General features: G+C 51.5%; 1 protein-coding gene across 1 annotated transcript in view; it reads left to right on the top strand.

The window, feature by feature from the left end:
- UMODL1 (uromodulin-like 1) overlaps window positions 1–11,398 on the top strand; it is a gene marked incomplete at its 5' end in the record, with an annotated part of 30,437 nt that overhangs the window by 9,518 nt on the left and 9,521 nt on the right. Inside the window, 7 exons of the mRNA XM_008576913.1 lie at window positions 629–842; window positions 2,686–2,823; window positions 4,147–4,466; window positions 6,958–7,103; window positions 7,605–7,841; window positions 8,067–8,226; window positions 10,243–10,327. Of these exons, the coding sequence (XP_008575135.1) occupies window positions 629–842; window positions 2,686–2,823; window positions 4,147–4,466; window positions 6,958–7,103; window positions 7,605–7,841; window positions 8,067–8,226; window positions 10,243–10,327 (1,300 nt within the window). The remainder of the gene's footprint in view (window positions 1–628; window positions 843–2,685; window positions 2,824–4,146; window positions 4,467–6,957; window positions 7,104–7,604; window positions 7,842–8,066; window positions 8,227–10,242; window positions 10,328–11,398) is intronic.

Here is an 11,398-nt window from a genome sequence, read left to right on the forward strand (position 1 = left end):
ACAGTGCGCTGCTTGGGAGCGCGGCAGCGCTCCCGCCGAGGGTTCGGATCCCACAAACAGACCGGTTCCCGCTCACTGGCTGAGCGAGGTGCGGGTGCAGCACCGAGGGTTGCGATCCCGTTGCTGGTCCGGTCCGGTACGGGCGCGACACTGAGGGTTGTGATCCGTTGCCGGACACGAAAAAAGACAAAAAGGAAAAAAAAAAAAAAAGGGTAGTTCTAGAAAAAAGCAAAGGGCTCCTTACTCAGCACCCTGCCCTTCATAGCTCTGAGCTAAGGGTAGCAGATTCTAAATGACCTTGTGAGCCCCCAGTAAGTCATACGCCCCCTGTGGGTGGGGTCCCTGCCTGTGCACCTTGCTTCATGCTCAACCTGCAAACATTTGTCTGTAACTCTTTGCTGGTGATGGGGAACACAGGCTCTTCTCAGTATCACAGACACTCCCAAAGTTTGTGCTGGGCTCAGGGACACGACAGACAGGAAAGGGCCCAGGACTGATCTGTGGCTTTTACTTTTTCACCACAGGCCAGCCCCACTGCTGGGCAGAATCCCAGGGGGAGCCACCCTGAGGACCAACGTTTCATTTCCTCTTGGTGGTAGCTCCTCTCACAGGGTCTGTTCCTGCACAGGTGCGGGATTCCTTGCCGGCCAACCTGCTTGGCCACATGGATGCTGGCAGGATCAGGATGGAAGTCACCAGCATCACCAACGGCAGTGTCCTGGTGGAGTTTGACCTGCTGATAGTCGCAGACCTGAACGTCAGGGAGGTGTCCGCCGCGTTCCTTGTGTCATTGCAGAAGGCTTCTCTGCTAGAGGTGGTCAGAGGTGACACCTTCATTCGGGGTAGGTGGCGTTTGGCCCGATGGAGACCTTGCCCACATTCTGGAATGAGAGGCAGCTAGACTCTGGCTACTGCCCTTTGGTTTTGAAAGATGTGTCCCCATGTGCCCCCTCGTGTGGGCTTACCACGGAATGAGATGAAAATGTGAACTAGACAGGACCTCTTCACCTCTCTTATTGCTACTATATTGTTGTTGTTTTTTTAATTTAAGTTTAAGAGTTGAAAACATCTTCAGGTGAACCTGCAGAGATTCCCAGGGATGCTGCTCTGTTTTGGGGGACTGCCTCCACCGCTGCATCTGCTCCCTGTTTCAGTGGGCGGAGGACAGATGCGTCTCTCTCTGCAGCCAGACCTCCTCCTAAGCACAGTCTCCAAAGAGATCCTAGTAAAAATAATTGGCAAAAAGGCAGGGAGAAAAAGGAAATCTAGATTCTTTTCTCATATCATATTTGAAAATAAAAGTTGAGTAGATTATAGTTACACGAATGAAAAAATTAAGATTTTTAACACTGAAATTAATATTTTCTAATTTTTGGAATGAGAAGGATTTCCCAAGGAAAATCAGATTTTCAGAGAAAAAGTCTGAAATACTTGACCACATAAAAATATAAATGTTTTATGTCAAACAAAATAAAGACACCACTATAAAGCAAGCAGCAAACCAAAAAATACTTTCAATAATTTGATGAATTAAAATCCTAAATATATAAGGAGATCATACAAATAGATGACAAATACTAAGAACCTGATAGATAAATCCACAAAAGACCCAAATAGATAATAAATAAAGGAAAAAACACAAATGATTAACAATGATGTGATAATCAAACACATTCCCATTAAAATGAGTTGCTCTTTCTGCCCATGAAATTGCGGGAAGATGGTTTTGTTAATGATAACACTAATACTGACGGAAATGCAGTAAAGCAGGTGCTTGTGTGGATTGCTGCTGGCGGGGATAGAAGTTGCTCACACTTCCTGGGAATCAATTTTGGCAATAAATATCCAGAGCTTTGCACATATTCATTCACTTCGACTTTGGAATATCACTTCTGGGACTTTATCCTAAAGAAGTAGATCTCAGCCTGCATCACAGTTTATATACAAAGATATTCATCTTCGGTGTTACTGTAAAAGCAAAAGAATTGGAAATAACCAATCTTCCCATAATAGGGAAGACAGTAAATTATGGTCTGTCCATGCCGTGGCTGTTGTGCAGTTGCAAAGACAAGGTTAGTTGAGGTGGAAGGTGTTGGTGACGTGGGGAAGGGGAAGCAAGACAGGGTGCAGTCTGTGTGTTAAACAGCAGGAGGTGACACGTCGCCATGCCAGCAGGGGCATTGTGTGCTCTTGGCTGTGCGGTTCTGGTGTGTGCCCGTCTTCCACAGTCACCTGCGTCGCTGTTTGTCAGCCACGTAGTAACTGAGCATAAGGTAACAGCAGGTGGGGGCAAGGGTCTTCTGCCTGGCGTGGTCTTGCAGCCTGGGTCCCTCGGCCTGGACCCGGGGTGAATGGGAGGGTCTGCCCATATCCTGGCTGCTCCAGGGGACGGAAGGGATGACTCTGCTCTGCCCAGAGCTCCCTCCCAGCCCTGGGACCAGATGCCTCCTTCCAGAACAGCCTCTGCAGACGTCCCCATGGGCTCCCACCCAGCCCCAGCAGAAAGCTCCCTGAATGGTTCAGGACCCACAGTCTCCACTGTGGCCTGGCCTCAATGGGCAGTTTCTGTCGCTTCCTGAGATGCCCTTTCCCCACAGGCAGTGTGCACAGCAGCCTGATAGCGCCCCCCACCCACAGCCCTCAGACTCCCTGACATTTCTGTTTTGTGTTCTATGTGTCCTGCAGATTATGATGAGTGTGAAAGACAGGAGGATGACTGTGTGCCGGGGACATCCTGCAGAAACACCCTGGGGTCTTTCACCTGCAGCTGTGAGGGAGGAGCCATGGACTACCATGTAGAATATTCTGGAAGACCCTGTGACGGTAACATGCTCACAATCCTTTTCCCAGAATACTGTCCCATAATCAGTTCTTTTAAGGACATTCAGTCACAAAGGGCTTCTTGTCCAAATGAGGTCAGCATATTTTCACGCCATGGGCAAGTTTCCTGTGTGTGTGTGGTGTGTGCACATGTGTGCTTGTGTGTGTATGCACGTGTGTGTACTCACAGGTGTGCATGTCCCTTCTCATTCTTTCACACGTGTCTAGGCTTCTGGGTGGTGCCTTATATCTCCAAGGGCTGGTTCTTCTGTCCATGATGAGAAAATATGCACATAAACTCAGGCGGTCGGTGCTCATGTGCTAAAAGACAATCTTGTGAGACTCCCAGCACATGTGACAAGCAACACATGGGAGATGTTTCTGCTTGGCCACTCTTTCCACTCAGCACTTTTCCTGTTAAAAGGAGCCTTAGTGGATTTAGCATTGACCCTGAGATGACCCCTGCCATCCTGCAGTCCAGTGAAGGGGGACAGTCATTTATATGAGTGAACACGGTACCATGGGGAGAGCGGAACATGCTCTGCTTGAGGGAGAAGCAGGAGGCACAGAGGAGGCTAGGCTGTGTCAGTCCAATGAGCATGGTCATGGAGAGCTTCCTGGAGGAGGTGTCTTGGAGCTGGTCTTAACGCATAGGTAAGGCGGCACCCGGTGGGGAGGGCAGAATGTGGGTGGGTGGGTGCAGCATGAGAACGGAGCTGTTGAAGGTGGGCACGGTCCAAGCACACTGTCTGGGCTGGCTGAAATGTTGAGCCCGCAGGAGATGGATGGCAGAGAGTGGGATGCAGGCTGTCCAGGGAGGTGGGAGAGGCCCTGCAGAAGGCTAAGAAGGAGTGAGGAGTGGTTTAGACTTTATCCCAGAGATCCAGGAGAGCTGCGGGAGGTTGCAGAGTGCTGGGTGAGCCCTGCCCAAGCCAGCCATGGGAGGAGGGTGCAGAGAGCCTGCTGAGCCATGTCTGGGGTCTGTTTCCATGTAGGCCAGGGAGGGAGCACCTTGGGAACCAGACTCATCACTCCTTCATTTTAGAGGTCACACTCAGGGCTTCTGGGCAGACAACTCATCCCATGTTCACAAGCTCGGCACGCCCCCAGCATCAGACCCCCACCTGGAGCCCACCACAAGCCCAGCTGCCTGCTCTGGTGGAAACGTGCAACATATACATGTGTGTGGTTGTGGCTCCAGTGTGCAGTCCCCAGGTGTGGCTGCTGCAGGGCACAGAGCAGCCCTGCTGCTATTCACAACTACTTCTCTGTGCCAGCCCAGAAAAACAGATCCACCCTTTGCCTGTGTCTCCTCATGCTTTGCAGGTGACTCTCCTGGTAACGTGACTGGGGCCCCCGGCACAGAGAGGCTCCCCACCCCAGCAGGAGCCAGGGCTACCCTCATGCCAGGCACCAGCACTGTCCCCCAGGGCCTGTCCCAGCGGCTGAACCTGACTGGAGCTGTCCAGGTGCTCTGTGAGATTGAGAAGGTAGCCATCACCATCCAGAAGCACTTCCTGCAGCAGGAATCCATCCCCGAGTCCTCCCTGTACCTGGGACACCCCTCCTGCAACGTCAGCGACAGCAACAGGACACACGTGCTCCTGATGGCCAGCTGGAGCGAGTGTGGAACTGTCCTGCAAAGCGTAAGCCCTGGGCAGGCCAGGCTTGGGCTGTGCACTCAGGCCCAGGGGCTCTGAGCCATCTAGAACTCTATATGGGGACCAGGCAAGACCCCGTACCCTGAGGTCTCTGACTGTAAGCAGGGAACACAGCAAAGGGGGTCAAGATGAGCTGAGCTCCCAGCTGGGAACCAGGCTGCAGCCTGGAGTCGAGAGGGTGCTGTGGCCCCGCCCTGCAGGGATGCTGGGGCAAAGGGCCTGGGGTGCACCTCACAGTAGGGGTTTATAAAATCCTCCCTGCACAGGCAGGAGGGAGGAGGAGGGCAGGAAAAGGGACAGGAAAGCCCAACAGTCACATGTGATTATGAGTGTGAGTATGCGTGTGTCTGAACATGTCTGTGTGTGTAAGAGTGAGTGTGGGCGTGCATGTGTGTGAACGTGTGGGTCTGCATATGTGAATGTGCACCCGTGTATGTGTGGGTGTGTTTGTACTGTGTGAATGTGTGAGTGCATGCGTGTCAACACATGAATGAGTGTGTACGTGTGTATCACGTGAGTGTCATGTTTGAATGCATTTATGGATGTGTGTGAATGTGAGAATGTGTGTATGTGGCCATGTTGAATATGTGTGTGTGTGTGTATAAGTGTGGGCATGTGTGAATGTGTTAAGAGTATGAGTACGTGTGTGAGTGTGTGTATGGGTTTGTGTGGGGGTTGGTGGGAAGTGGGGGATTGTGGTCCTATCAAGCACTCTCTTTATTCCAAGTTCTTTGATGCGTGACAGACTCCTAGGACAGAGGGAAGTCCAGTTAGGGAAAGAGGTTTTCCTGGGTGTTCATGGAAGGGCGGATTTACTGGGTGTGGAGGCGGATATGGGGTCTGGTGTTAAAGGTGGGATCAGAGGAAGGGGCTCAGCAGGGGAGCAGCTCCCAGTCAAGGAGTCGGATGCAGAAGGTTGTTCTCACCAGGGAAGTTAGAAGGAGACAGCGACTTCTGTCAGCTGGGTAGGAACTCAGGGGCCTGGCCTTGCTCTCTGGAACAAGCAGTGGGGAAGGGGGACATTCCCTGAGCCTCCCCCAGGCCTGTGTGGGCTGGGTGGTCTGCGTGCACAATGACACTGAGTCCCAAACACCCCAGGGGCCACATGTTAGTATCCACATTTAGCGGCTGAGACCTGGAGGCTCAGCAACTCCAGGGAGGTCGAGGTCAAGGTTGCCTTGCCTCTGTGAACCAGCCATGTCACTGTGGTTTGAGGGGCACAAGATTGGTGAGGCACCTTCTCAGATGCTTCTGTTTGGAGCCCTGGGCATGATGGCTCAAAGGTGCAGGTGGGCATGGGGCTAGGGCAGAGCTGTCAGGTGAATCCAAGAGCCATGGCACCAGGTGGAGCCTGGAGGGTTGACAAGGTGGCAGCGGGGCGGGCATCCTGAGGAGGGGGCTCAATTTGGATCTTGGGGCTGAGTAGGAAGCCCACCCCTGGGGTGTGGAGGCAGGAGGACCCCAGAGGCTGGGGGGGGGACATAAGAGACAACTTGTGGGTGTGGAGCTGGCCTGGGGACAGGCAGCCAGGACTGCAGGTGGGGTGGTTGTGTCCCAGGCCGTAGCAGAGTGTGTGTGGGTCCAGTGGGACCCCACTTTCCTAGGGAATCCTCAGCCAGGTCCCCTGGGTTGAAGGAGCAACCTGCACTGAGGTTTTCGGGGATCGCAAAGCTTTCTTCATCCCTACTCCAACTCTTCAAACTCCCACAACTTAAAAATAACCATCCAGGTTTTGTTTCACCTTCTTCAAGATTCTTAGCTCTCTCACAGGGAGGTGGGAGACAATTTTAGCCCGAGGGCTATTTTGAGAGGGAGTGTGCTGCTGTCAGTGGGCAGGCAGCCCCTGCAGATTCTCAGCATACTCAGTTGTAAGCCACGGAGTCTGCTGACTTAGAGGGGGGGCTTGCACTCAGGTCCCCGCTAGTGCACGGCCCTGCTAACACACACCCCCACAGGTCTGTAGAGCACAGGTTAAGATGCTAAAAACGAGGGCAGCTTCTGCCATGGCATTCAGACTGCCATGCACACCCCAGGCTGTTCCCTGCCCCCTACAGCAGTGGGGTTCGGGGTGGAGGCTGCAGACATCGCTAGCTCTCTCCAAACACCTAGTTCGACAGGTCTGGGGCATTTTGAAAGAAAAGGGAAATTTGTCTCTTATTAGCCATCCATGCCCTGGAATCCACAGGAGCTTCTGATGGTTGTGAACGTTTGTCGAAAGCTAAGATTTCCCCCCACATGTATAGGTACAGTTAGCAAGTGCTGCCTCCTTTTGGGAGACAAGAAATGAACTGGAAGCAGAAGACCAAAATTGCAGGCTGTCTTTGGCAATTTATGCTAGGGGAAAACTGTCAGGGTTTTTACACTTTTGGGGATAAGCTTTAACAAAGAACTGTCCCAACCCCACCACCACCCAGTGCCGTGGTCCCTGGGCGGGTTTGGGGGCCTGGAGCTTGCTCACACCCCTATTTGTGCTCAGAACCTGACGAATACGGTGGTGAGGACCACGCTGCGGAACGACCTGTCCCCAGAGGGTGTCATCCACCACCTGAAGATCCTGAGCCCCATCTACTGTGCCTTCCGGAACGACCTCCTGACATCCTTGGGCTACACCCCAGAGTGGGGGTGAGCGGACAAACACCCCCGGCTCTGCACAGCCCAGCTTCTCCCGAGCACCTCCACTTTGCCGGTTCTGTAGGGTTTCAGCCTTTGAGGTTCCTTCTTAGAGACAGTGACTGGGACTTGATTAGTAATTGCTGGCTTCCCTAATCGTCGTTCTCACTTCCAATTCAGGGTTAACCAGACACAGCCAGTACACACCCTGGCCAGTCGCCCAGGAGGGCTGCGTGTAGTTCCCCGCCTGCAGCTCCCCACCCGGCTCCTCCACCAGGGCCCACCACACCTTCCCCCTTCTGCCGTGAAGCTTCCCTCCCCACCTGCCTGTGAGCCTCTGCTGGCCCACTGCGGGAGGCCGCCCCTGCCACGCCAGCTCTGAGTACACAGCCACCACTTGCTCGCATTCGGGTGGTTTCTGCTGATTTCCACAGTTCTCTGGAGTTGCTTTTGGGGGTGGCACGAGAACAAGGTCATAAAAATGAGCCTCCTGAAAGCTGCTCTCTCTTGCAGGGTTTACACCATCATCGAGGATCTCCATGGTGCTGGAAATTTTGTCACCGAGATGCAGTTATTTATTGGAGATTCTCCGATACCTCAAAATTACACTGTGTCTGCCAGCGACGACGTCAAGATCGAAGTGGGGCTTTACAGGCAGAATAGCAACCTCAAGGTGGTCCTGACCGAGTGCTGGGCGACTCCGTCGAGCAATGCCAGGGACCCGGTCACCTTTGGGTTCATTAACAACAGGTAGGGGTCTGGGAGGTGCTGCACCACCATCTCGCCCATGGTGCTGGCTGCTCAGGCTAACACTGACATAGATATGCACTTTGGGGAATTGGAGAGGAAGCCGGTGCTCAGATCCACAGAACCTGGGAGTGCTTTGTGTGTGGTCAGATGCAGTTGTAGGTGACCACCTGAGAACAGGGCCAGCGTATAACCAAGTGGTCACGATCCCCGTCTCCTCCTCCTCAGCTGCCCTGTTCCCAACACTTATACCCACGTGATTGAGAACGGCGACTCCAACAAGGCCCAGTTTAAGCTGAAAATCTTCTCCTTCATCAACAACTCCATAGTCTACCTGCACTGCAGACTTCGCATCTGCATGGAGTCCCCCGGAACCACGTGCAAAATAGTAAGTGTTTTGGTTTTCTAAACTGTGGGTGGATTCACGTTCCTCACTGTGATGAGGACAGTCACTGTGTTGGTAAAAGCCAGGGCTCCGGTGTCTCTGAGCCAGCTTCTGGGTGGAGGCACTGGGCCCCACAGAGCCAGCATCTGAAATGAGCTTGCGGTAGCAGACAGCCCTGGGCAGAGGACCAGTATGCGCGGGTGGGGCATTTCAGATTTGTCGGTGGTTAAACTAGGTCCCTGAGGCCACACCATTCCACCGGCTGTCACACCAGCACTACCTGGTCATGACACCATAGTGATTCTATCAAGATGATTTATTGAATATTTAGGAGTAAAAATGTTATTTTAACTTAATATTTTTAGCAACATCGACAGAACACTACTAAATGTGAGCTGCTGTGATGTTTATTTCATAAGGTTTCCTCCTTCTCTGTGTTCAACATTCACGCAGGGGTTATAAATAACTCTGCCTTCTTTTTCCTCAGTCCTCTGGATGTGAAGCATGCTCGGCAGTCCTGAGGTTTGAGAGCCATTCTTTCTACCACAGGCAAGCGTGTACAGTGACCTCACATGTTGTCACCTGCTCTCTGAGCACAGGAAAGCTTAGCAAGCTCTGCTGGCCCTTCATTCACTGACTGAATGTGTGTCTCTCCTTTGGGGGACCTGCTGGCTCCTGAGCTCATCTGACAGGGTGCACAGAACTCTGCAGTTTTCCTAGGTGATCTGCCTCTGAGTGACAGCAGGACATGGATACAAGAAGAAACATGGTGACGGCCAGTTTTGCTAATGTCGTTTTTTCTCAAACAGCATATCCTCCTGAGCAGTGGGCCACAAGGACCAGACCACTCCTTGTGACAGCCTGCTGCACTGGCTGCACCAGAGCCTCAGAAATAAGTGTCAACAGCCACCACACAGCTTGGCCCTGCAGGGAGCGCCAGTGCTCAGATTCTTTGCAATGAGTTTGACATATTTTTCTCCTGCCTCCTTTAGGATGGGCATCGTGTTAATTTTCTAGGGCTGCCATAACAAGGTACCACAAACCTGGCAGCTTGAACAACAAAAATGTGTCATCTCACGGTTCTGGATGGTCGGAGTCTGTCATCAAGTTGCGGGCAGGGCTGGCTCCTTCTGAGGCTGTGAGGGAAGGATCTGTCTCAGGCCTCTCCCCAGCTTCTGGTGGCCTCAGGCATTCCTTGGCCTGCAGACAGCGTTCTCTCTGTCTTTGTGTTGCCTTCCTGCTGCACATATCTGTGTTTGTGTGCAAACTTCCCCTTTTCATAAGATACCAGCCCTATTGCATTAGAGCCCACCCTAATGAGATCATCTAACGATCATCTGCAAACACCCTATTTCCATACATTTGCAGATATTGGGGGTTGGGACTTCAATATCTTTTTGGAGGACACAATGCAACCCATTACAGGTGTACGAGGGGACTTCAAAAAGCTCGTGGAAAAATAGAAGTAAAAGATAATACAAATCTCTCCATGCACTTTTCCTGTAGTGAGAGATTCCACAATGTCACTGAGCCAGGCAGCCTTTGTTGTAAAGCAAAGGTGTGAAGAAGCAGATAGCCACATAGCTTCTGGAGAATGCTAAGGGGACTTGGAGCTGCCACTGAGTCACTGTCCCTGAGGGACCCAAGGGGCCAGCGTGACTGACCAAAGGCGGGTTGTAGGCTTTCTCCATCCTGCCACTCTCATGTGCCCCACTCCCTTCAGCCCCTGTGGCCCAGGCCTTTCCAGCCCCAAGGGGCCAGCGTGACTGACCAAAGGCGGGTTGTAGGCTTTCTCCATCCTGCCACTCTCGTGTGCCCCACTCCCTTCAGCCCCTGTGGCCCAGGCCTCTCCAGGCCCAGGCCTTTCCAGCGCTCCCGCACCCCTGTCTAAACTTGTCCGTTTTGTGACTTGACAGCTCCATCATGCGAATTGGATGTTCATCCCTGATAGTGAACTAATTTCCCATAAACATTGTTCAACTAACTTGAGGTGTCTCTCTTAAAAAAAAAACAAAACAGAATTGTGATGACTTTCGGCTGCTGAGAAGTAGTGAAACTGCTGCCACACACCAGATGTCCTGGGGACCCCTCATCCGGTCTGAAGGTGAGTTGATGGCTTGATTTAGACAACTAAGGAAAGACACGACCAATTCTATTTCACCAGCTCGTAAACCAAACAGCAACTACTCTGAAATGCAGAACTCTTAAGACTTTACTAGAAGACTCGTAATAGTAGAATTAATAATAGCTCGTATTCATTGAGAGCCTCCATGTGCCAGCATGGTGCCCAGTTCTTCATGGGTGGAATGCAATGGGCTCCTCTCAGCAACCTGCCAAGGAGCATCTACTCTTATCCTCATGCTACAGATGAAAAGACACCTGAGAGGTCGCACACAAGATTGAATAGTCAATGTTTTGAGCTGCGTAATTCTGAAGCCAGTGAAGACTTCTGGCACTGGGTAAACACATCAAGTGGGCTGTTAAGAGGAAAGAACTCAATTTATAAACAGGCAGTGTCAAATTCTGTGTGTGTGTGTACGAGCACATGTATGTGCGTGTGCGTGCACAGGAGAAGGCTGTTTTGCTGAGAAGATGGGACGATGTGCTTGATCCACACTCTTCATTTTATTAAATTGCCAAGGAGAACTAGTCAGCCTAGGACCACAATAAGAAAGAGCACATGTGTGAAAGGTGTTCTCATTAATAGAAATTAACCATTTTCATTCATTCATATTATGGGAAATGTCATAATTAGAGAGTGAAAAGCACTGGACTTGGAGTTAGAAGACCCAGGTTTGATTATAGGCTCTGACATTTATAATCTGTGTGGTCTTTGGAAAATTACTAAATCTTCTGAATCTTATCCATCATCCATCCATCCATCCATCCATCATCCATCCATCCATCCATCATCCATTCATCCATCGATCCATCCATCTATTCATCCATCATCCATTCATCCATCCATCCATCCATCCATCCATCATCCATCCATCCATCCATTCATCCATCCATCCATCCATCCATCCATCCTTCCATCCATCCATTCATCCATCCATCCATCCATCCATCATCCATTCATCCATCCATCATCCATCCATCCATCCATCCATCATCCATCCATCCATCCATTCATCCCTCCATCCATCCATCCATCCATCCATCCATCCATCCA

This window comes from Galeopterus variegatus, unplaced genomic scaffold, assembly GCF_000696425.1.
Source record: "Galeopterus variegatus unplaced genomic scaffold, G_variegatus-3.0.2 Scaffold1427, whole genome shotgun sequence".
NCBI lineage: Eukaryota > Metazoa > Chordata > Mammalia > Dermoptera > Cynocephalidae > Galeopterus > Galeopterus variegatus.